Raw genomic sequence first — 27,851 nt, forward strand, 5'->3', positions numbered from 1 at the left:
ACATTATTAATGGAAATAATTCTCCCATCACTAAAAAACAATTTTACCTTTCCTTTGCCAATAATCTTCATTGAGGTGTTATTATCAAGAAAAACTTCTCCTCCATCATATCCTTTATACTCAAAAAACCACTCCTTGCGAGGAGTCATATGGTAGGAAGCACCTAAATCAAAAAGCCAATCATCATTACTAATAAAGTTAGCTGAAATAAACAAAGCATCAGAATCATCATCATTTGAGGACTTATCCATGGAAGTATCAATGCCCTTTTTCTTGTTTCTACACTCCTTCACATGACCACAATTCAAACACTTTACTCTGCTCTTTCTAGGGGTCTTAGAACGTCCTTTTGACTTATCCTAGGCCTTCCTCGAACATGATATTGGGAGCCAACATTTATGGTTTTTCTCCTCATCTCTTTTGAAAGAAATATCAAAATCACATTGTCCATCTTAAGCTTTACACCACCACTACTTATGGCAACAATTAGATTTTCCCAAGAATTAGGCAAAGAGCAAAGTAGAAGAATACATTTATCTTCATCTTCAATACTAACATATATTGATGCAAGTTGACTTAAAATCAAATTAAAAGCATTCAAATGTTTAGCAATAGAATCACCATCCCTCATTTTCCCAAAATACAAATGTCTTTTTAGATAAGTCTTGCTAGACAAACTTTTAGTTTGATAGATATCACCTATTTTCCTCCACAACTTGTATGTACAATATCTTCCGTAGAGACATTTAGAAGGGCATAGTCCGTGAGACACAACCTAATGGTTCCCCATGCCTTCTTGTCTATTTTTTCCCACTCATTATCTATCATGGAAGAATCCTCTAGCTTCTTTTCTTTTAAAATTGGCAACCACTGATCTCTCTCTTCTAAGAGATCCTCAACTTTTAACTTCCACATCTCATAACTAGTGTCATTGAACTTCTTAATATCTTGATGAGAGGTGGAGGCCATGGTATACAACCTTTCTCAAATTTGCAAAATACCCACAAAACAAAAGCTCCCACTATAGCAAAAACCTTCAACTCTTATAGAGAAAGACATCCTTTCCTCAATAGAATTGTTAGCTTTGATACCAAATGTTGTAAAACAATGTGAAGAAAGCTTGCAATATGAACTTTAAATGAATATTATTGCAAATCTAAAACTAAAAATAAACCCTTAACAAAGTGATTGTAGAATCAAAACAAGAAGAAGAAAACCACAACACACGAAACACCAAAGGAGAAATACTTTTGGGAAAAAACTCCACCACTAAAAGAGAGGCAAGTATATTACTAATCACATGAAGATTACAACAACAATACACTTTTCTTGTAGACCTTTGTAAAATCCGACAACACTTCATTATCCTGGACACTAAGTTCAAGACTAAATGAATAACTCTAGCTCAAGTCCCTAATTTATAGAGATTTGTGAGGATGAATACCACCATGGTATCACCAAAAAATAGGCTAAAAAACACCTAGAAAAACTCATGTGAATCTCCTTGAAATGAGTCAAAAATACCCAAAAATAGCCTCTTACAGATGCTCTTACAACTGTCATAATGAATCTCTCATGCATGGGGACTTGCGTAGGATTCTATCATAAATATCAATAATGACTATCATAATCATCATAGATGCTCTTACAACCCCTTACAAGTATCCAACTACCTCAAAATAGAAGCTTCCAAAAGGTGTCACCTAGTTATTTTGTCCTTTTCCCCAAAGACAAACGATAAAAGTAACTTCGCCTTTACATGGTCTCTTTCACCATTGTTGGTTAAACAATTTAACCTCTTATGGGTAAATTACAAAAGTTATTAAAAAAATATTAAATTAAAGGATTTACAAGGTTGATGGCACCTAAATCCTAACATACTTGTCAAATGGGTTCGTCCACTTTCATCCAATTTGGTCTACTTCATTAACTTATCATTCCCACTATACCATATCCTCCTCAAAAGGGACTCTTATCATGTTTCAAAAGAAATAGGTATCCCATTGCTAAAAAGATTTGTCAAAGAATGTATAATCAAGGAAAAGGGTTAGACCTACATGGATAAGGTATATCAAAATCCCTTTATATAAAATAAAATCCAAATGATCATGGCCTTGGCTACATAGATCACTCTCAAGATGTCGACATCCCTACCAAGTCTCACATTCCTCCATCTAAGTCCAAAGATACATATTCTCCATCCTTTAAATCCATTTTAGGTCCTTATACCCCAAAACTAAATCTTTCATCCCTTCCATGCATCTTAGGTCCTTGTATCCCTCCATCCACTATCCATATCACCCCTAGTTCACAATCCGCTTACCTTATCATAAAATAAGGTCAACAAAGGCACACATCCTTAAGAACTTTCCCATCATCCAAAATACCTCCATATCATTCCTATCCACCCATGTGTTAGGCCCAATATGGAAAGCTAATGTACTGAGAGGGGAGGGGTGAATCAGTACTCCAAAAATTTTCTTTAATAATAACCTTACTGTTATGCATAAACAGAATAGTGCAGTAACATAAAATAAAGTTAAAACAAACAGATAACAATCATACATGATTCACTCCATAACACATATATTTTGGTTACGTAGAAACTCTTGGTTAGAGAGAAAAACTACAGTGGGGATGGCACCCACAACTTCACTACTGCAATAATAAAGATTGCTCGGTTAGAGCTACATTTAGCTATTTCTGATAGCTTACCCTATTAGGAGTAACAAGATCTGTTAGATCTACCTTGCTAAAGGATTTTACAACATTAATCTGAATGTTGCACCTGGTTAGAGGCTTTACAATTTATAGACTTGGTTAGAGTCTTTTACCCTGTTAAAGGTTTCTCTTTCAACTTCACAATATCACAATAAAATCATTACAAATATCTGCAACTTTACATCTGAAATGTTATAGCAGATTCTATGTGCTCAGAATAAGATTACCTTGCTTATAGCATACCTCGGTAACCCAGATTGTAACTCGGTAAACCCTTCTGTTTACTCTGTTCTTCGATTGTTCTCTGATAACCTTCTCGGTGACTTCTCTGTGTCTCTATAACAGTCTTCCTTCATACATACATTCTCACACACACTTTTTTTACTCTCTTCCCATGCTATATAAATAGATCTCTTAAAGCGGTGATCTAATTCATTGCTTCGATCTTACAAACAAGATTCCTCGAATGAATAACTAAACAAAATATTTCATTGGTTAGATTGACCTTGCAATCATACACAATCTTCTAGTGCAATTTCCAATGTAATAACAGTTAGATGTGCCTCGATCTTGTAACATGTTTTCATGTGCATGTCCAGGTTCAATGTATCTGGTAACACATTTCACTCGGTGAATATCAACTCGATGTGTTAACTTTACTGCTCGGTAGCCATAAAAAGATACTCGGTAAACAACTCGGTGAACACTGCGTTCTGTGACTGCTTTCTTCTGTAACCGACTAGACTGTTCATACCGACTTCTCTGTGTGTACCGACTTCATGATTCGGTAATGCTAATCGACTAGAATATATAGTATGACTTTGAATATAAAAACTAATGGCAATTTGATAAGTAGTAACACCATGAACTCCAATGCTCTTGGAAGCAATTTGGATGCTAAGCATAAAATCCATAAGTCGACAAATCCACATACATCCAAGGATCAACATGTTCCACTTAAAAGACATGTAAAATAAAGCAAAATTTGATCTAAAAGCAAAAATAAATATCCAAATGGCCACCAAGGTCTATTAAGGAGAAAGGAAAATAAAAAACCATGTGGATTCCTAAGTCTCTCATAGAAGAAATACGTTACAAAGAATCACAAAGGAAAGTAAAATAAAAAACCATGTGGATTCCCAAGTTGCTCATAGAAGAACTACATCCTAAAGAAAAATCAAAATTGGTATCCAAGCTTCCTATTCAAAGGCTTCCTTCACTCCCCCATCTAAACATCTCCCAACTTTTAAATTTTTTTTGGGCCCCTATGTCCCAAAATCCACTATCTTAGATACCCCATCATCTCCTTCATCCATTTTGGTTCCTTATGTCCCAAAATCCACATCCAATTCGCCATCAAAATCTCAAAGCCTAAAATCTATTTTCCCTCCATTAGTCCATCACCCTTCAAGGTATGTGCCAAATTTGATCTTACCAACATTTCCATCCACCAATACACAAATCTTCCAACATCCCTTCCATTATCTAACACCTATTTCCATCCTTCCATTCCTCTCATCCAATTATTTGCACGACTCTTTACCTCATTTCAACCTATCATCCATTTCATCTCTCTTTACCGTCATTATACTAATGTCTTTGAGCATACCTTCAATAGTCATGGTCTATTGTAGAACATATTTTCAGGGGAACTATCCAAAGAATGAGATGCTTGAGTCCTTCCTCCATCTCTTATCATGCATCCATTATCTTTCAAAAAGTCAAAAAAAAAAGAAAAAAAGAAAAAAAAAAGTAAAGAGAAATAATCCATCTAATGGTGAAAACCACCTCTTGTGGTGCCTTGGGAGAGTACCATGATGAAAACTTGTCAAACAAGCGTCATGTGTAATCCATTTTCCTCTTGCAGTCTACTCTTGGGGGCACGTTTCATCCACGCTATCCTATACACCACATTCTTTGTTATCCCTCATTCACCTTACCTACATCCTATTCCTTTTTCCACATTTGATCTTGACAAGTTTAGGGATCTCCACAAGCATCATGCATCATATCTACTTCACCTTATCCATATCCTTTAGTCCATATCCATTATCTTATTTATTTGTTACTTATATCATCCATTGCCACCTTTGATCTTGCTTATCCTATCTATATCTTAGCTCCATCCAATCCATCCCTTGATCTTGATCAAAACTAAGGACATAAATGAACAATATATTTTCATAACCTTTTGATATGTCCATTCTTGTCGACCACATGCCATTCAAAGAACCTTGCCATCACCTTGCATTGCCATATCCAATCCTTTAGCTTGGATAAACATGTTATCCCATCATGAGATAGTCCTTGGAAACCAAATAAACCTTGATTCCATAATAAGTTGCTTCCATCCTTCACTTATTCATTTTCATCCCACTAGTTAATTCATCCATTGATAATGCCTTATGCCTTGCTAGACACTAGGGGCAAAGAAATATATCCTGCTTGAGAATAAATAATGATATATGTATTATAACTCAATCAATGATTTGGATAGCTTTCATGAATTTAAAAAACCCAAAAAATAAAAAAACTTTCCAAATCCAAAAATAAAGAAAACTTTCCAAATCCAAAAAGTCAAAATATTTTCAAAAATCCAAAATTCATAATAAACTATCTCTTGCTAAGAGCAACACTTTTAACAAGCACAATTAAAATATTAAAAAAATATTAAGCTTAACAAATCACGAATCAACAAACAAACTACCAAGCTAGACTATAACTTAATTGATCAATTGAGTAATCAACATCAGTAATCTTTACCAACTATCATTTGTCTTATATGAGTTGTTACATCCTCAAAATCAGACCTATCGCCTTATAGGAGATGTTTCATTCTCAAAATCAAACATTAACCTGTTGACCTATCATCTTATACGAGATGCTTTATTCCTAAAACCAGACACCATCATTATCATACTAGCAAAAACACTTAACTTTGGCAAGAAGATCTAAATGGTTGTTGACTTGTTTGGTCTAGTGAGTCTTATCTTATCTTTTATTTGATTTATCTTGTATCATGTTTATATGCTACTCGATGATATCCACAAGTGACTAAAGAAGTGAGGACGAATCATGATTTTTATCATTTGTTTGCAACACGTCTGTCTATACAAATGGATAACATCATCACCTTGGTCTTCCATACCTTGGTGCAAATTTATCCATTTGCAAAATAATAAGCTCAATGATGATATAGCACTATATTAAGCACAAGTCTTCATCATCCTCTCTATATCCCATATTTACTCTCATCCATAACTACTTCTATGACCATCAATTGACCATCTCCTTATTCATTTGCTTCTAGCTTTATCCCCCATCTTTCCTTTTGAGAGCACATGTGTGTTCTCCTAACCGACATGTCCTCTTAAGGGGGCATCATCCTACTATCTCATCATCCTTCCTCATCCTTCCCATGACTGGGGCATCGTGCTTCTAGTCCTAATCTCTTTCCTACCCACTATGTTTTAATCTTCTTTGAAACAATGTGATAAATTATTCTTTGAAACAATGCAATAAGCAAAACGTAGACACCTAAAAATGACCTTACTTAATTAAATAAAAAAGTATTATTTATTTAATTATTTTACCACTATTTTTTATTAATTAAATAAATATTTTATTTATTTAATTAATCTAGTCTATTGTTCCTCTATTAATTAAAATAAAAACTTTTAGTTGATTAATTCATTACCTTTTTCCTCTATTAATTAAATAAATACTTTTATTTGTTTAATTAATTCATTATCATTTTCTTTCTGATCTCATCCCTCCAACTTGTTCACATGGATCATGCTTTAAATTCACAGGCACGTGACAAGTGTTAAATTCCTTTTAACCACCTTTTCTTTTTCCTTATCTCCACATGACAATATGTATCTCTAAATTACCTACTCATTAATCTTATCCCTCCATTTCAAATTAACCTCTTAATCCTATTCACTCTTACCTACCACTCAATCTTATCCTTTTATTTTATCTACCCTTCAATCCTATTGATTCACTTTCATCTATGTGATCATGGCCATTCATCTTTTAACCTCTTAATCTGAACCCTTAATTCTTTTGGAGATTTCTATAAAAGAGGGGCTTCCTCCCATTTTCATCTATCAAGCAATCATTTGAGCACATACATTCTACCAAAATCATTATAAGATCATACATCATTACATCATCTTTGCATCATAGCTTACATCATCAAGCAACCGCCCTCCATTCTTTCATGACCTCTTGTGCATGTGGTCATAACCGAGAGCAACCACCCTCCATTCTTTCATGACCTCTTGTGCATGTGGTCATAACCGAGAGCAACCACCATCTATATAGAATCTTGGAGGATATGAGAACAATGGAGTTTGTAGATCTAGATCGGATTTACAAATAGATTCAAAATTCAATATTTACAATAATACAATCATATCTTAATAAAAATTTAATATTAATTAATATAATAATAATTTAATATTAATTACAATATAATATTTTTTAAATACAATAATAAACAAATATGATATCTTTCAACATACTTTACCTATATTCATAGTTTCCTATAACACACCAATCTTTTAAAATGATTTTTGACATATTAATTTTATAAAATTAAATTTTTTAATTAAAAATAAACAAAAATAAAATCTGATAATCGATAAAAAACCAATTTATTGATAACTACTTGTTGGTTTAGTATTCCATGTAACAAGTACTGATAAATAATAATAAAAAAATAAAATTATTAAAATATTATACCACAAAATAAATTCTACTACAAAAGGAATAATCTTGTTAACCATTACATAACATTTGTTAAAAAGATAAATAAAGATTAAAAAATGCATTGAAAGTCAAGCTTTCAATATTTAAAGTCCTTTCTAAAACATGCTAAAACAAAAGCCTTTAAATTATAAATTTAATAATACTAGCTGTTATAAAAGAGAATTTGGGTGGTAACTGCAGAGCCCATAAATACAAGAAACGTGCGAACATAGAGTGCCAGCTACTTACTGGGTCCCACCGCGCTCTACCGCGTCCAAAAAAAATATGGAAAAGGTAAAGGATCTCCGGTTCTCTGAGCTTTCATAGAAATCAACAGGTGTTAATTGACTGTTGTCAGGCACTTTAATTCTCCTTTCGTTTTTATGTTGCACCTGCTTTCTTCTTTCCAAAATTTGGAAAGGCTCGAAGAGAATTTTACAGAATTTCTACATTTGTACCCAATTCAATCCTGTGATACATATGTTTGTTTTCTATTCCCACAAATTTGTCCCAATTCATGCACAAGAACTTCAGCTGACAAAGGGCCCTGCAAATTACTTACGCAAACCAATACAATAATTCTCTCATGGAACACAGCAGCTGGAGTCTCGCCCCTAATGCCAGAAGCAAGATGGTTACAAAGATGTAATTCGTTTTAACTTTCATTCTTCTTTTTTCCTTGCCTTCTTTGGGCTGCATGTCGTTGTAGGAACTAGTTCTATTTACAACGTTTTTTTCCCTTTTCTGGGGAAGACCTTTTTCTGCATTTCAGAACTTCAGTTGCAATCATATGACATATATGGTTTCTTATGTTCAACCCACAGAATCAGATTATTCATTACTATACCCAACTTTAAGGAGTCAAGTCAAAACTGGAAGAATACCTCTGAATTTTGTTTTGAAGAATTAGGTCTTTGCCAAGAATTATTCAAAATGGTGTTTATTATGATATGGGAGTCCACAGAAATCAGAAAATGGAGGGGCTGGTTCTTGTTATACATTTACTAGCAGACTTGTTATCCTAAACTGTTATAAACACGATATTTTGAACGCTTCCTTTTCATATTAGCCGTCTCTAAATATATCCAGTTAGCAACAAGTTTAAAATTTGTCATTGTTTGTAAGATTAAAATAGAGGACAAGTGGGTGAGGGATAAAATTAGTGTAAGAATAGAGATAGTCCCATCTATGGAAGATTTATTAAGGAACTAGTTTATTGGAATCAAGGTTGAATTCTCATGGGTGAATTTCTGAGCAGACAGAAATTGGAAATTCCGTGGTCCACTAGGACGAGTCTCTATTATTTATCCCTTGCCCTTGTTTCCCTGTCCCCTTCTCCATGCTGTTCTTCTCTATATATGGTTTTAGAATTCTGGGGGTATTCTTAGGCTTACTGTTTTCATGGGACTTAGGTGATTGGAATATAGGTAATTTGCTCCGAGGATTTTAGTATTTCTTTAAGATTTATTCTTTGTAGGGGTTTGATTATTATAATTGGTCGATGCTCTGCTTTATTGCCAATCCTTTTGTCCGCATTGGTAAATTCTTACATCTGTATTGGTTGAGTTTCATCCACCTAAGCATAGAGAATCTTTGAGTGTTGAGCCAATGCAGTGTAATTCTTTTTGGTTTTAATAGAAGATACATACAGTGTTGAGGTTTAAGATTTATGAGTATTTTCTGTTCAAATTAATATTTTCAGCAATATATGTTCGTAGATTAGCATTACTCAGATCTGTTGTTCTAATTAGAGATTTTTGTTTAACTTACCATGCAGCTAGGTAGATTCCTGATTGCAGAATTTTCTTACCATGGTCTGAAAATTTAACAAGCACAGAAATAATGAGTGTGTGCTTCGTAGTTGAAGGTCTAACTGGTGTCTGGAAGATGTGTAATGGTTAAAACACAGGGTAAATTGAAAATGTTGTGTGCAAGTGTAGTGGAGAGAACAAGAGAGATGATGATTGTCGCTGGAATACGCGGAGGGAGGACAATGGAGATTGAATAAATTGATAGGCAGAAAGGAATGAGAAGGAATGTAGATCTCAGCAACTAGGCCTTTGGGAAACACTAGAAGACGTGTTTTGAGCAGAAAGAGAGCAATAGGCAAATAGTGATGAGAAGGGTGAGACAAAGGAAATGATGTTTATTGGGAATTTGGGAGTATTTTCAGCAATAGAACATGTGGAAGATGGCCAAGATGAATATTGAAACAAAGTTGCAGGTTTGCAGCAATGTATTCCAAGAGTAGAAAATAATCCCTGCAAACAGAGAGAGAGAGAGCGAGAGAGAGCGAGAGAGAGAGAGCTAGAAACCTCCTCAAAATGAGAGCCATGGTATGCTTATGTGATGTATAGGGCCAAATGTCCATTACTAAATGTAGGACATCATTAGGTTTAGCGTTTTGACCATTTGTGATTGCAAAATTTTGAATTTAGAAGGTGCAAAAGTATTATTGACAATAGCTTCCATATGCAAAAGTATCTTGAAAGAGTCAAGAGGCTAGATATCTTAGGTAGGTTTATGACAACCGAGATAGCCTAAATTGCTTGCGAATCGTACTAGTGACAGGTTTAGGCTGAGATATGGGGCAACTGAGTCCTGTGCATGTATGCAAGAATTTACACTAAAATGAGTTAAAAAATGTATGGTGAAGATTGTGAAGTAAGTAGATGATTGTTCACCATACAATCATAGAACTTGTGCCCACCAAACCAACATACAGAAGCGATTGTAGGGGGGATTACTAGGCAAGTAAATGAAAAGAACATGCAAATAAGGATAGCCCTTGCCACCGCCTTAAGATTTGGCTTGTCAAGAAGCTTGCACATGTAAGAATATAGAGGATGCATCCCTTATATGCTAAAAATAACTTGGCCTCTTCGTCAACAAAAATAAATGATGAATAAAGATGGCTGTACAAAGTACAAACCATAAATATGGCTTATGCATTATTATTTATTAGAAATACATTTCTCTCATTAGTTTAATAAATTATAAGCATTATGTGGGCCTTCAAAAATAGAGTGAAAAACCAGCTAAGAAAGCCCAAAGTCAAACATAGGGTGGTGAGTTGAGATTCAGAAGATCATCTAAACCATCCCAAGTCTCCTGCCTCTAACTAACCAGAGCTGAGAACAGGGGTTGATCAACTCCAACACTGGCTAAAAGATTGGCAACCTTATTCCATTCACCAAAATAGTGAATAAAACAAATATCCTTGAAGGACTTGCAGACCATAGTTGCATTATACTTAATGGCAATGGCATGACAAACTGAAAGTATAAATGGAATTTAATTACATCGTTTAAAATGAAATGAAACCAACACAGCAAATGAAGAAACACTAAAGTGTTCATAAAAAATGGGAAAAAAACTGCAATTGTTATTTCATGCCACAAAGAGTGATTAAAAAGAGAAACAAATTGCAAACATCAATTATAAGACATAAATGAAGATTCAATGTTACTAGTTTCCCTCGAATTCTCCTTATTGGTTTTTCAGTCATAGAGTATTACGTGGTCATATACAAAAAAATGGAGAATACAAATAGTCTCTAAGGTAGAGTAGCCAGAAGCTCCTTTGTCCCTCCATGGGCACACGTATCCCCCAGAGTAGCCGGAAACTCCTTTGTTCCTCCCTGGGCACGCGTATCCCCGTATTTGTTCCCGTATTCAAAACAAATACGTATCCGATACAGCCCGGATACACATTGAATAATGTACCCACATGTGCCCAAAAACCCTTGATTTCCAACCATGCTAGATACTACGTGATTTGGTTTTTTTAAAAATTGACGGAAATCTTTCTAGATTTAATTTTAAAAAACTTAATTCATGCACTTGTAAAAAAAAAAATTGGTATAAACAAAACCTACACCCAATGAGAAAGACAAATGAAATATTTTTGTATTTGAGTGACCCATCTTTTGGGTTATCTTCCAATGCAACTCTACTATTTTTGCATATTATAAAATGTTAAATCAAGTTGTCATTATTTATGTAGCAATTATGTGTCTGTATTGCTTTTGAAGTAATGAAAATCTCCTCAAATAACTTAGAAAACTGTGTTAAATATATGTGTATGTGTTTTTTTATGAATGACGTATCCAGCCGTATCCATATTGGGGGTCTTAAAAAATGGCCGTATCCATATCCGATACCGTATCCGTGTCCATGCAACTTTGGCATCCCTGCATCCGTTCCCGTTTCCGAAAGGGATACGTATCTGATACACCCAGATACACATCTAATATTGTACCCATGCGTGCCCAAAAAACCTTGATTTCCAACCATGCTAGATACTATGTAATTTGAATTTTTTTTTAAATTTGACTTAAATCTTCTTAAATTTAATTTTTAAAAACTTCATTCATGCATTTTTATTTAAAAAAAAATGGTATTAACAAAACCTACACCAAATGAGAAAGACAAATGAAATGTCTTTCTATTTCAGTGACCCATTTTTTGGGTTATCTTCCAATGCAACTTTACTATTTTTTCATATTGTAAAATGTTAAATCAACTTATCGTTATTTATGTCGCAATTATGTGCCTATATTGGTTTTGAAGTAATGAAAATCTCCTCGAATAACTTAGAAAATTGTGTTAAATATATGTGTATGTGTTTTTATGAATGACGTATCCAGCCGTATCCATATTGGGGGTCTTAAAAAATGGCCGTATCCGTATCCAATATTGTATCCGTATTTGTATCCGTATTTGTGTCCATGCAACTTTGCACTAAGGCAGCCATGACTAGAGATGTGAAACAGAAGTTATTAGAATATTTAACTATATTTTAGTCACCTATATATCGTTCCTTGTTTAAGGGTCATTTAGCTTTTTAGTTTTTAGCTCGTTAAGTGTAAACTATTGCTTCTTTATTAAAGATGCATAGTTAGCTTTTAAGCTTTATTTAGCGTTTAGTTTTTTAGTCTTTTACTTTAACGATTTGTTCTTTTTATAGAACATCGTCTTGTAAACTCTATATATATGTTTGTATATCATTTAATTAATTCACCCAATTATTTTTTATGGTATCAGAGCATGAAAATTAAAAAAATTTCGAAAGGTTTATTTTGTTAAAAATTTCGGAAGTTTTTCCTGGGTGTGCTAGGGTTTGCTGTTAGGAAGGTTTTTTTTGCAGGTCTGGCGCATAATACTTTTGCAGATTTTCTTGAGCTGAGGGTTTCCACACGATTTTTTCTGCGGATTTTGCGTTTTTATTCTGCAGGGTTTTAATCCACCATGAAAAATAATTGGATGAATTAATTGAACGATATACAAACGTATATATAGAGTTTACAAGACGATGTTCTATAAAAAGAACAAATCGTTAAAGTAAAAGACTAAAAAGGTAAACACTAAATAAAGCTTAAAAGCTAATTAAATAAAAGCTAACTATGCGACTTTAATACAAAAGCAATAGTTTACACTTAACGAGCTAAAAACTAAAAAACTAAATGACCATTAAACAAGGAACTAAATATAGGTGACTAAAATATAATTAAATATTCTAATAGTTTTTGGTTTCTTTCAGGAAAAATTCAAGGTTCAAATTTGCAGGAAATTTAATTTCTGGGTTTCTCCCAAACCTTGAAATTCGTGCATTGGGATTCGTGCCAAGAATTCCACTCCAGGGTTTCATTTTTTTTCATGCAACTGCTTCTATTTCGATTTTTTAATCAGATTCTTTTGTCTCTTGCTTTCACTCAGTTGACCTCGTTCAACCTCGATTTCTGTGATGGCATCTTTGACCAACATCATGTTGGAACATAGTCAGAAGTTCAATGGCTGCAACTACAACACTTGGAAACAACGCATGTTGACCATTTTTGAGTATCGTTGCCTTGATCATATTGTTTTGGGCAAGAAATCTCGTCCTACAACAGGTGATGATCAAGACAAACATGATGTAAAGAATCAAGAGGCTGTCATGCTTATCAAACTCTTAGTCACAGATGATCAACTCCATCAGGTGCCTTCAAGTAAAACAGCTAAAGAAATCTAGGATCTCTTGAAGGATCTTCATGAAACGTCCGACAAGAGCCGAGCTTTCTTTCTGAAGAATATGCTGTTTTCCATCATGATAGATGAGAAGTCATCTATCTAGGCACATCTTACGAAGATCAAGGACATTCGTGACTGGTTGGAAGCTATAGGCCGAACCATGGTGGAAGAGGATATGGTAGTGATCACGCTAAAAAGCCTTCCCAGATCCTACGAGCACTTCATTGATATGCTCAATATCTCATCTACTAGTGTTGATCTGAAGTTTCTTGATCTTTGCAACAAGCTTCTACAACAGGATTGATGGAAGTAGCGCTAGTTGGTCCATTGAACAGGCTTTCACAGCCTCAGCTTCGCATAAGAACAAGGGTAAAGCTTCGTCCTTCCAGCAGAAAGGACAAGGTGCATCTAAAATGTGCGATTTTTGTGGCTGGCTTTCTCTGCGATTTTATTTGGTCCCAGTTGTGTGCGGCTAGGGTTTTTTTGAACCGCGCTTTTCCTAAATTCTGAGATTTTTTTGGGTCGCGGTTGTGCTTGAACCTAGGGTTTTTTACCCTATTTTTTTTACGTTTTTTTTTATTAAAAAAATCCTCCTTTTTTTTTCAAACAAAAAATCAGAGGTATTTTTTTCTGATTACTTTCAGGAGAAATTCAGGGTTCAAATTTGCAAAAAAATTAATTTTTGGGTTTCTCCCAAACCTCGAAATTCATGCATTTGGATTCGTGCCAATAATTCCACTCCAGGGTTTCAATTTTTTTCATGTAGCTGCTTCTATTCTGATTTTTTAATTAGATTCTTTTGTCTCTTGCTTTCACTCAGTTGACCTCATTCAACCTCGATTTTCGTGATGGCATCTTTGACCAACATCATGTTGGAACACAGTCAGAAGTTCAACGACCGCAACTACAACACCTGGAAACAGCGTATGTTGACCATTTTTGAGTATCGTTGCCTTGATTAGATTGTTTTGGGCAAGGAATCTCATCCTACAATAGCAAGTGATGATCAAGACAAACATGATGTAAAGAATCGAGAGGTTGTCATGCTTATCAAACTCTTAGTCACAGATGATCAACTCCCTCAGGTGCCTTTAGGTAAAACAACTAAAGAGATCTGGGATCTCTTGAAGGATCTTCATGAAACGTCTGACAAGAGTTGAGCTTTCTTTCTGAAGAATATGGTGTTTTCTATCATGATGGATGAGAAGTCATCTATGCAAGCACATCTTACAAAGATCAAGGACATCCGGGACTAGTTGGAAGCTATAGGCCGAACCATGGTGGAAGAGGATATGTTAGTGATCACGCTGAAAAGCCTTCCCAGATCCTACGAGCACTTCATTGATACACTCAATATCTCATCTATTAGTGTTGATATGAAGTTTCTTGATCTCTGCAACAAGCTTCTACAACAGGATCGATGGAAGCAGTGCTAGTTTGTCCACTGAACAGGGTTTCATAACCTTAGCTTTGCATAAGAACAAGGGTAAAGCTCTGTCCTTTCAATAGAAAGGACAAGGTCAAGGTCAACCTCAGTAGTCTTCAAAGAAGAAGAGCTTACAGTGTTCCTACTGTCATATCTATGGCCATTTGGTGAAAGATTGCAGGAAATTGATAGCATCCCAGCAATCCAAACAAGGAGGGTCCAAGCAGAAAGCCAATTCTGCCACGCATCTTGATCCAAAGGAATCTGCCTTCTATGCGTTCATGGCCCAAACCTCATCTGATGATATTTAATCATCAACCTGGTACATTGACTCTGGAGCCTCTCGGAATTTCACACATCATTGGGATTGGTTTACCGAGTACTTGCCTTTCACTGATTTAGTGATCTTTGGTGGAGACGAATAGTATACTATTGTCGGCAAGGGCAACAATCAGATTTCATCTGGTGGGAGGGACTTGATATTCCTCAATGTATACTTTGTACCTGGTATGAAGCTCAATCTACTGCCAGTTAGTCAGATTATGCAAAATTCACCACAACCGGATGTCGTCTTCGGGTTGCACAAGTGCAACATTGTTGATAGGGAGACTCGTACTACTGTTGCAATTGGCATTGAGGATCAAGGTCTTTATAGACTTGTTGATTCTACTAGTTCTCAGGAGCTCGCCATGGCATCTAGGAGTACTGCCATCAACACTCTTTGGCATCAACGACATGGACACCTGAATGTTCACTATCTCTCTCAATTGGTTCGAGAGGATCTAGTTGGAGGATTACCTGAGATTCAAACTCAGATTCATGGAGTTTGCGGAGCGTGTCAAGCTGGAAAGCAGCATAGGACTCTGTTTTCAGATGGAGATGCTTGGAGAGCATCCAAGGTCTTGCAGCTCGTTCATGTGGATATCTGTGGTCCCATGAACACTCCATTAGTCACTGGATGCAGGTATTTTCTATTATTTGTTGATGATTTCAGCAGGTGCATGTGGGTGTATTTTCTTATGCAAAAATCAGAGGTGTTCACCATGTTTCAGAAGTTTAAGGCCTTAGTGGAAAAAGAGTTTGGCTGTTAGATAGTCACTCTTTGGTCTGACAATGGAGTGGAATTTTGTTCTATAGAGTTCACCAACTTCTGTGCATCACATGGTATTAAGCATCAGCTTACCACACCTTACACCCCTTAGCAGAACGGTGTTGTTGAGCGCAAGAACCGTACAGTCATTGAGATGGCTCGGTCTATGTTGGAGCATAGAAATGTTCCAAAACACTTTTGGGTGGAAGCAGTCTTCACTGTAGTCTACCTTCTGAATCGGTCTCCCACAAAGGCCGTTAAGAAGATGACTCCAGAGGAAGCTTGGTCTGGCAGGATGCCCAAAATCAGTCATTTGAAAGTTTTTGGCTCTACAACTTATGTTTGGATTCTAGATGCCAAGCACACCAAACTGGATCCAAAGAGTCAAAAATTGATGTTCACTAGCTATAGTGACAACCACAAGGCATATCGGCTGATTGATATAGACACTAATCGCCTCATATTCAGTCGAGATGTAGTATTTGATGAAGCAAGAGGGCCTTTTCAGCCTTCCTCTCCTGATTTGAGCATTGAGGATCAGCCTCCAAAGGCTCCAAGTATGGGTGTTCGCCTTCCCTTAGCTCCACCTGATGGGAGGGATTTAGTTGACTCTACAGTTGTGGGGTTTCCTAGGCATGACATTGCACCACCTGACTTTCCTCAGGACCTTCCGGATTCACATCTAGAGGAGCTTGCTCCAGATATTCCAGGTAATCTTCTTCATCTTGCAACAGATGTTGGTACTTCTACTCTCTGGCCTAAGTGGTGGGCCAAGACCATTGGTGATCTTCATAATGATGAGCTCATTGAGGGTAGATCATCTAGAGGCAAGAACAAGCAAAACACAGTTAATTTTGCTCTTATGGCCAACATTCATAGTATTTATGAGCCTCAGACATATACAGAGGTTAAAGGTGTACCTGAGTGGGAACAGGCTATGGCAGCTGAGCAACATAGTCTTCTGAAAAACAACACTTGGGTATTGTCAGATCTTCCTCTAGGGAAGAAGTCCATTGGCTGCCAATGGGTGTTTAAAGTCAAGTATAAAGCTGATGGAACCCTTGATAAGTACAAAGCTCGGTTAGTAACAAAAGGGTTTTCACAGAAGGAGGGCATCGACTATGAGGAGACATTTGCTCCCACAGCCAAGATGAGTACCATTCGGCTTGTCCTCGCTCTCTCAGCTTAGTTTGGATGGAAAGTCCATCAAATGGACGTCAAGTGTGCCTTTCTCGATGGTGATTTGCAGGAAGAAGTCTACATGACGCAACCTCCAGGTTTCAAGGTTGCCGGCAAGGAACACGTGGTATGTAGACTAGTCAAAGCACTCTATGGCCTCAAACAGGCTCCTTGTGCATGGTATATAAAAATTGATAAGTACTTGATTGATCAAGGCTTTCAGAGGAGTCCTTTAGATCCCAATTTGTATGTCAAACATACTAGTGATGATATTCTATTTCTAGTAGTCTATGTTGATGATCTCATCATTACTGGCAGTGCAGCACATTTGATCATGCAGGTCAAACAAAATTTGTGTAAGCATTTTGATATGACAGATTTGGTACTTCTCCATTATTGTCTCGGTGTAGAGGTTTGGCAGACTGATAGCCACATATTCATTTCTTAGTCAAAGTATGCCAAGAGCCTACTGGATAAGTTTCGAATGCAAGATTGCAAACTTGCATCTACACCTATGGAGATAGGGCTGAAATTATCAGCCAAATCAGATTCACTTGTAGTGGATGAGTCTTCATTCAGGCAACTAGTGGACAGCCTCATCTATCTCACCGCACTAGACCTGACATCAGTTATGCTGTGAGTATATTTCTCGCTTCATGTCAGCCCCAAAAGTTGAATGTTGGGTTGCAGCGAAGCGTGTGCTAAGATATGTGAAGGGCACTCCTGATTTTGGCATTTTGTACAGCAGAAGCAAAGATCCTAGGCTGGTTGGTTTCATAGACTTAGATTGGCAGGTTGTGTTGATGACAAAAAGTCAACTTCTGGGTATGTTTTCAGCTTGGGTACATGTGCAGTCACATGGACCAGCAAGAAACAACAGGCAATAGCTCTTTCCTTGTGCGAAGAAGAGTATCGGGGAACTGTTAAGGCAACATGTGAGGGAATTTGGCTACGTAGGTTGCTTGCAGACATGCAAATGTCTCAACCAAGACCTACTCCCTTGTTTTGTGATAATCAAGGGGTTCTGAAATTAGCCAAAAATCCAGTCTTCCATGAGCAGACAAAGCATGTGGAGCTTCATTGTCATTTCATCCACTAGCATGTTGAAGATGGATCATTGATACTGCAGTACATTCCTACAGAAGATCAGACTGCAGATATCCTCACCAAGTCTCTGAGCCCGACAAAGTTTCTCAAATTTAGAGGGTAGCTTGGTGTGATAGATAGAATGACCATTAAGGGAGGGTATTAGAATATTTAATTATATTTTAGTCACCTGTATTTAGTTCCTTGTTTAATGGTCATTTAGCTTTTTAGTTTTTACCTTGTTAAGTGTAAACTATTGCTTCTTTATTAAAGATGCATAGTTAGCTTTTATTTAATTAGCTTTTAAGCTTTATTTAGCGTTTAGCTTTTTAGTCTTTTACTTTAACAATTTGTTTTTTTATAGAACATCGTCTTGTAAACTCTATATATACGTTTGTATATTGTTCAATTAATTTATCCAATTATTTTTCAGAAGTCAATGCCCCTGTTTCCTACAACCTTTTGCTGCACATGAGCACATTCACGATCATTCGTAACCTCATTAAAGATATCCAAATTCTCTTTATTAAATGAAGGCTTCTCCTAATTGGCTGTGATTCATTCTAAATTGTGATCAGGTTTAAGTTCAGAAAACTACATGTTGAAAAGCCCCACCTCTGGCATGTTGCTACTATAAAATACATGAAATGAGGGTTTGAAGGAGCAATGCTCAATGTATGCTACTGTGCCCTAGTTTGATGATCTAAAATGTCTAGTTTGGTGTTATTGTTTTCTTGGGAAAGTCTGAAGAATTGTTTGACTGCTGTCTGAATGTGAAAAAATGACAAAAAAATGAATTTTCAGGGGTTTATATGAACCAACCCACTTCCATTTTGAAAAACCCAATGGTTTTTTAATTAAACATGTTTTGACTCACATCTTTTTCACATCCTCCCTTTTTTGCCAGTTTGACCCATTTGACCTAGTTTTGACTGTCATTGACTGCTTTATTGGTCAAACCAGGCATTCTGGTTTTACTGGCACGAGAAAGTTGCAGGTGCTGGATGCCTACAGTGCCTAGTTTTGCTTCTATGGTGCAGATGGCCAAAGCCTCACCCAATAAACTTATATTTTTCCAATTTGGACATAACATTTTGCTCAAAACCCTAGAATAACTACTGATGAATGACTAGGCTTTTTGCAGCCCAAGTCTGAGGCCCAAAGTTGCATGGACACGGATACAGATACAAATACGGATACAGTATTGGATATGGATACGGCCATTTTTTAAGACCTCCAATATGGATATGGCTGGATACGTCATTCATAAAAAACACACACATATATTTAACAAAATTTACTAAGTTATTTGAGGAGATTTTCATTATTTCAAAACCAATACAAACACATAATTGCGACATAAATAACGATAAGTTGATTTAACATTTTACAATATGAAAAAATAGTAGAGTTGCATTGGGAGATAACCCAAAAAATGGGTCACTGAAATAGAAAAACATTTCATTTGGTGTAGGTTTTGTTAATACCATTTAAAAAAAAAATATAACCAATGAATGAAGTTTTTAAAAACTAAATTTAAGAAGATTTATGTCGAATTTAAAAAAAAATCAAATCACATAGTATCTAGCATGGTTGGAAATCAAGGGTTTTTGGGCACGCGTGGGTACAATATTCGATGTGTATCTGGGTGTATCAGATACGTATCCGTTTCGGAAACGGGAACGGATACGGGGATACGTGTGCCCATGGAGGGACAAAGGAGTTTCCGGCTACTCTGCTGAGGCCAGAGAGAGGCCTTTGATTACTGCTGTCCTTTCACAAACGCCTTCTTCCTCTCTAGTTGATCCATGATTACCTCTAGAGGCACCATCAAAAATTTAATGGACATTATTTAACTACTTTCTTGTGTATCATCCCATTAATGGGGGAGTGTAGAGGAATATTATTGTCATGTAAATAATATAATGATGCAGGATATTGAAATAATTTTTTTCCCTTTATTAAATAGTAAGGGATCTATAGGAACTCTCACCCAAAAACAGAAGTAGTCATTCATTAATGGAATAAGAAAGCATGATGACAAAAAAGGGCTATAATATCTCCAAACTAACAAAAACCTAAAAATTGCCAATGGCTCAACCAAAAAAAATGGCTAACTGTCAAAACCGACATATAGCCCATTTTATCAATGAAATTGGGTAAATGCCACCTTCTGTGTTGGACTCTTTTGGAAAGGATCAAGTTTCTACAACGACAAATACAAAAAGGGCAGTATCAATGTATCATGAAAATATATGTTATTAGTAGATACAGTTGGGCCTGCCAATAAATGTGAGGAATATGGAGCGTACTAGTATACCTAGTACTATTGACCTTAAAATTAAAAAATGTGTAGTTTCTTGAATCTTGGCACCTGAGTTCCTGGAAAGGTTACCAACAGCAAAATTATTAGGACACTAACTGAAACCCTCTATAATTGCTATATATCAGAGTAGTTGGATACACCCATGCCCTTCCCTGGGTACGCATAATGCTATATCGGATATGGATATGGCTTGGATAACATATTTACACGTGTCCATAAAATACTAATTTTCCAGCTGTGTCAGATATAGTGTGATTTGATTATTAAAAAGTTTGACATGAACCTATCAAACTTAATTTAAAAAACTTCATTTGTACAATTTGTATTTTGTTTTTCTGTTTTTTTGTGAAATTTTATACTCTAATAAATGTGTATGTGCTTTTTATGAACGTCGTATCCAGCCGTATCCATATTAGAGGTTTTCAGGAGCCTTAAGAAATGTCTGTATCCGTTTTGAATACCGTATACATATTTGTATCCATATCCGTGCCCATGCAACTTGGCTATAAATCCCTAGACAGAAAGCTCATGTATAATAAGAAATATTGAACTGAACCATAAAAACAGAAAATCATAAGTTGTGAGTGCTTATGAAAATCTTTTTTGTTATGTGAAATGAATCATAAAAATGTTTTCTACTAGGAACAATTTATTTACTTAGAGATTTTATAAAGATCGGAACTGCAGCATGTACATATCATTTTTAAGTACTAGAATGGCCAGCATTAATGACCCTTAATATTTAAGAATGTGCAGTTTCTTGTCATCTGAGTTGCTGTATTGGGTACCGACTGCAAATTATCCTAACTGAAAATCACTATAATTGCTATTAATAGCTGGACAGAAAACTTGTGTATAATAAGAAATATTTTAACTGAACTGTAAAAACATAATATCATATGTTGTGAGTGCTTTAGCAATCTTTTTTCTAATGTCATGAGAATAAAAAAATCGTTTTTTGCCACGAACAAATTTTTTACTTGGAGATTATAAAAAGATCAGAACTGTAGTTGCTGTAAATATCTTTTTCAAGTACTAGAGTACGTAGTAGCAAGGATCTTGTAATAAAAAACTTTGTAGTTTCTTGGCACCTGAGTTCCTGGATAGGGTACTGACTGCAAAAATTAGGATCTAAACTGAAATCCAGGACAGAAATCTTGTATATAATAAAAATGTTAAAACTGAACCGTAAAAACAAAAAAATCATAAGTTGTGAGTGCTTGTAGTAATCTTTGTTTCCTTATGTCAAAAGAATAAAAAAAATGCTTTCTGCTATGAACAATTTATTTACTTGGAGATTTTGAAAGCACCAGAAATGTAGCAGTGTATATCATTTCCAAACAACATATGGAAGAGTGAACTTTCATGAGCAGGTATCGATGAAAACACAGGCCAAAGGAAGTCTCTAGATGCAGTATGTTGCAGGCTGCAGCCCTGGCCAACTCATTATCTTCATAGACTTGCGCACATAATTTATTTCTGAAGAACATACCTTACTCGAACATTTGATGGCTTAGTCTTTATTTATATTTAATAGCTTCGATTTAGGTCTTTTGTGGCGTTGCCCTATGATCCTACGCAAACACCTAAGATTTTATTTATATTCAATAGGTTCTGCTTTAGCTGTTTTGTCCTTCAGAATTTCTTACAATAAATGTATCTGAATCAGAAGAATAGATAAGATAATAACTGCCCTTTGCAACCTTCGACAATTCTTTTTCTAACTTCTACTTTCTTCTTTTCTTTTTTGGTTTTCTGTTTTCTTGAAGTCTATTTTGTATATTGGCTCTAATTAGCGTTGCAAATCTTTCTGGGTCCCCTCGATCTATTTATGGTCAGTATTGAGTATTAATAAATAAATTGAACTAATTCAATGAGTGAGGCCCCACTGAGATGCTATTAGATACGCAAGGTACTGATAACTAGTACTGAAGTGGATCATATCCAACCAACTAATAGGTTGTTTTGACTTTTCGTTGCAGGGCGAACAAAACTGAGCTATAAAGTATTTTAGATTATGCTCAACCAAGAGTGCTGATATGAGTTAAGATGTAGCATAATGATATAATTCAGTATTATTTTAGTTCTACATTGGTGACATTGGGTTACAACTTTTGCTGTAAACAACAACATCTTCAAGTAACATGAGATGACAAAATGGGTCACGACATATTCTACTTGCTTCTTTTCTTTTTTGGTTTTCTGTTTTCTTGAAGTCTATTTTGTATATTGGCTCTAATTAGCATTGTAAATCTTTCTGGGTCCCATTGATCTATTTATGGTCAGTATTGAGTATTAATACATAAATTGAACTAAATCAATTAGTGGGGCCCCACTGAGATGCTATTAGATACACAAGGTACTGATAACTATTGCTGAAGTGGATCATATCCAACCAACTAATAGGTTGTTTTCGTTGCAGGGTGAACAAAACTGAGCTATAAAGTATTTTAGATTATGCTCAACCAAGAGTGCTGATATGAGTTAAGATGTAGCATAATGATATAATTCAGTAGTATTCTAGTTCTACATTGGTGACATTGGGTTACAGCTTTGCTGTAAACAACAACATCTGCAAGCATCATGAGATAACAAAATGGGTCATGACATAAGATCACTTTTGAAAGAGGAATGCCATTCTACATAACATGCCAACTAAGTGAAATAAAGAATTTGATTGGTTTCCATTGTTTAGCTGGATGACAAGACTATTAAGAGCACAAAATTTTGTTGTTGAAGAGAAGTAACTTACATTTGAACTGGCTGATGATTCGTTAAAGTTTCACATTTGGATTTTTTTTTAACAGTATGCCATATACCTTAGCAATAGTTGTTAGGCTTAGTGTCATTATTTAAGTATTGCTTTGTCATTATCTATGATTAATGAAGACTGAGGTCATATGATAAGAGTTAGTCGTAGGTTAATTAGTATTTTCTTCCCCATTGAGTAAATAGTGAGCGAAACCCTCAATGACATATTTTTCAATCTTTTTGTGTTAGTACCATTGGATTGTAGTCAGATTTGCAGGTACATTTCATCATTTGTGAGCATTCTTTTGTATTCTATCATTTAGTACTTTTTGCTTTTGTTTTTCTGATGATTTACTTAGGAAAGAACAAGTGGTATTAAAGCTTTGGTCGGTCTTCTAGTTGCCATTTTCTAAAAATGCCAAGGTAGATTTATCGAAGAAATAGCTGAGAGTTTGTGACAAAACAGGAACCAATGAGATTGCTTGTAGATTTGTTATCTTTTGGGAAAAAAGTCAATGAATTCAGTGTCAGAAGATGATGTTAACCCTTGGGATGACTCTGACTTCATAGAGAGAAAGCTGGAGGAGTAGGCAGAAGGAAGCCAATAAAAATCCTCTTTTAAGTTTTAACATGTCGATGAAGATCTTGCAATATAACTTTTGGAAAGAAGTGGAGGTCCAAACATGGTGGAGTAAGATTCATTTAGCACTCTAGTGCAACTTATAACGTTGAGGAGAAACTAAATGTGGCTGCCCACTCATGGGGAGATAGATGGCCTGACCCAAATCCTAGGGATAGGTTTACATAGTTTCCTGAGGCTTTGACTCTAAAGGGCAGACCAAATCAAAGACAAGCCATTTCACACCTAGCTCATACATTTTTTATTGAAATATTATTATAGAGGAATATACACGAGTCTATTAAATCTTGTATTTGAAGGTTATACTACCAGGACATGTAGTGCTCGATATCTACATATCCAACTTGTGGTTAGAAATCTGAAAAGGATATTTAACAGAAGAAATTGTGAAACTGAAAATGCTATTTCTATGGCTAGGAAATCAGAAATCCATAAAGATGTTATAAGAAGAAATATTTTAAGCTTTGAGAAGAAGGGAAATACTGTTGGTAGAAAATTTTAGGAAAGGGAGAAGATTGTTTTTTCGTCAAAATACCCTAGCCATCCAATTGTTACAAGTCCAAGTGCCAATTGTCAAATCAACACTATAAATATTCCACCCCATGGAGTAAGCGTCGTGTATTTAACCCCAATTTTTTTATGTGGCTGAAGATGTGTCCTTCAGAGCTTCAAATTTCCGGGAAAATAACATTCTTCTGGCTAAGGTGATGCCGAGTGTGAAACAAAAATTCAGTCTCTTCCACTCGTTGAAGCAGGGGACTTTTTAGTATCCCATTCTGCAATGAAAAGTTTGGACTATCTTGACACCTTCAAGTTTTTTGCATTGTAAGGAATAATTTGGTTTTGGTCATGTTTGACCTTGGTAGCACCTTTAACATTCTAGATTAGAAACAAGTTGCAGGTTGGGTCTCCATCTAGACTTTTTTGAGTATTTTCCCGTATGGGTTTTATTTCATTGGAGCCTTGAATGCCTAGTAGTGGTACACAATGTGGAGCTTACAGTGATTATTTATACCCTTAGAGGATAAGTTCATGTTGCTGATATTGGAGGAGCACATGTATTGGGTGTACAGTGGTTGTATTCTCTGGAAAATTATTCCATCAAAAACCTATATACTATTAAATCCTTATGCCTGAGGAAATTAAGAACAATTGATTCAAGCCAAATGAATACAATTCTAAAGAAAGGTCATTTCGGATTTATGGCTCACTCGTATGTTAGGAATTTGATCATTCTGATCCACTGGCAAGCTACAAAAATTCAGAATTTCTTTGCATGTACAAGTTAGTGTTCCAAGATCTACCAAAGTGTTTATGACAAATAAAGACAGTGAATAAATTGTTGGAAGGGTATTTGAATATATATGGAGGCGATACATCAATTAAGCAGGTACAATGGCTATATCTAATTGAGTATCAATATAACACCACATACAACTCTGTTCTAAAGATTTCTCTATTCAAGGCATCAGATGGCTACTTAATCAAATTAACCATGGACTTACTACTTCAAGGTTGAAAGGTTCTTGTAGCAATAGAAACATCAGAAGAAATGTTGGACATAATAGTTGAAGAAAAATTTGGCCATGTGGTAAATCGGATGAAGCATTAGGAAGATCAACATAGGACAGAACAAAGGTTTGAAGTAGGAGACATGGTGTTTGTATAATTGTCGCCTTACAATTAAATGACCCTGAAGGAGAAAGGGAGGCAGAAGCTTTAACTTTAGACATATGGACCATACATAATTTGGGAAAAGGTTGAAGAAGTAGCTAAATAGGGAGGTGGCGGCAGAGATACCACAGACTGAAATCCCAACTATAGATGAATACACAAAGTTGGTGTCAGATCTTGAAGTTATAGTGGACATTGGAGAAGAGGTAAAGGTGCTTCGAATAGGGCATTCCAAGTTTGGAAAATCAAGTAGAAGGGATTAGGAGCGTGCAAAAAAAATTGTAAGACAGCCAAGAAATAAAAGAAAGCTCTCAATCTCATGTATGGGTTTTGTTAAGTTGTATTGTTTGGTGTGTTGGTTGGGGTTATATTTTTTCATTTGGTGGTAGTGGGGTCCGTTTTAACATCTTTACCACTTATATGCAAAGTGTAATTATCCGTTTTGTTCATTCCTAATTTTTTGCCATTTCTACTTTTTGTCTTTTACTAGTTTGTGTCTTTATTAGCTTTAGGGACAAAACACTTTAAGTGGGGTGGCATCTTGTTTAATTAAGTATTGCTATATGTTTTAGTCCCTAGCCTTAGTGTTATTATTCAAGCAATGTTTTGTCTATCTACGATTAATAAAGAATTATATCATGTGTTAAGAGTAAGTCATTGGTGAATTAGAGTTTCCTTACCATTGACTATAGAATGAGGAAAAACCCTAAAAGATATGTCTTGAAATATAGCGAGGCAAACAATTCCTATACAGATATGACCTGAAGCATTCTAAATAAGATATCTCATCCGTCTTATTTTGTTAATGCATATACAAAGAGTTGCCATTGTGCGAGTACTCTTGTGTTGCTGCTGGATCTGCAGGTGCTCCCATTCTTTGCTATTTTCGTCCTGTTATTCAATACTTTCTGCATCTGATTTTCCTGCAATTCATTAAGGGACACAGCACACTGTTTAACTGGTGGGTGCATATATATGATTAATGTTAAATATTGAATTGAAAATGTGTGTGTTTTGTGAATTCATTTTCTTGATGTATTCATCATTTCTAGATGCCTGGCTATATGACATTTTAGTCCTTTCTATGCTAGCAATTCCCCTCGCTTGTTTTCTCTTGCAAAGATTTGTTGCCTCAAGCAAATATATTATTGCATTCTTTTTGGCAAAAGTGCTTGCAGCTGGCTTGTTTGTCAGTGGAAATTAGTTAAGGTTGTGTGGATATTTATGTGCAGAATGGATACTCTTCAAAAACACATGCCTGACAGAGGTCCTGAAGGCATGGATGATCTGAAAAAGATTGCTTTGCGGTTTGAAGAGAAGATTTACTCTGCTGCTGCAGACCAGGTGTGTTTCTTCTGTTCCAGTATATCTAAAATTTTTTCATGAGTTTTCTGTGGAATGTATATTCCAGTTTGAGAATTTGTCAAAGTTTACTGTAATCAAGATTGCAGTGTTTTTTAATGCTTGTGTTTCTTTCTGATAGCTGCAGCCAATATCTTACATTTTTTGTTTCCTTAAAGCTTTCCTGCTGATAATTAACACAGTATGTTTATATCTCCATGTTTTAGTCACCATTTTAAAAAGAAGTTAAAATAACGAGTCTATAAAAGATGACACATTTCAAGTAGTTTAAAAATACAGGAAGACAAATGATAGAATTTAGGAAGCGACCAATTTATATATATATCATATAACATAAACTTTATATTCCCTTATCAATAATGTGATTAAATTTATCCTGATTTCAAGCTTAAAGCCCCCTCAACCTTAATCCCATGTTAACCATCTGACTGAATCTAATTTAATTTGAATGTTAATTCAGCAAGTCCCCAATATAATAATTGAGCTAGATAATCATGATGGATATTTCATTATCATATGCATGTGTTTATGTGCTAATATATTTAATTCTGCAGCAAGATTATCTACGGAGAATTTCTACAAAGATGATATCGTTGGAAACAAAAAGCCAGGTTTCTCAAGGGAATACTTTGCCAATTATTTCTGCTGGTAGCAGCCAGAAGCCTCTGGATCCTGGTGTGAACTCTCACAAAATGCTAATATTTAATCACTAATGGTTCTACCAGTTAACATGTCCTAAGATTTCTGTACCATTACTCTGATGTCTGTAACAAAATGCACAGTTTCATGTGTTAACATCAATATTTCACTGAGGGATTCAATTGACATTA

At 35.5% G+C, this 27,851-nt stretch overlaps 1 protein-coding gene across 2 annotated transcripts in view; it reads left to right on the forward strand.

The window, feature by feature from the left end:
- Positions 1 to 7,664: 7,664 nt before the first annotated feature.
- Positions 7,665 to 27,851, forward strand: part of LOC131063147 (mediator of RNA polymerase II transcription subunit 15a) — a 101,104-nt gene continuing 80,917 nt past the window's right edge. Inside the window, exons 1-3 of one of the 2 annotated variants that reach the window (XM_057996917.2) lie at positions 7,665 to 7,770; positions 26,892 to 27,003; positions 27,576 to 27,696. In XM_057996917.2, coding sequence (XP_057852900.2) covers positions 26,893 to 27,003; positions 27,576 to 27,696 — 232 coding nt within the window. In that variant the 5' untranslated portion in view covers positions 7,665 to 7,770; position 26,892. Of the gene's footprint in view, positions 7,771 to 7,796; positions 8,122 to 26,891; positions 27,004 to 27,575; positions 27,697 to 27,851 lie in introns of those variants that run through there. The other variant, XM_057996916.2, reaches the window with a different exon arrangement.

The sequence above is a fragment of the Cryptomeria japonica genome, chromosome 11, assembly GCF_030272615.1.
Source record: "Cryptomeria japonica chromosome 11, Sugi_1.0, whole genome shotgun sequence".
In the NCBI taxonomy this organism is placed as follows: Eukaryota; Viridiplantae; Streptophyta; class Pinopsida; order Cupressales; family Cupressaceae; genus Cryptomeria; species Cryptomeria japonica.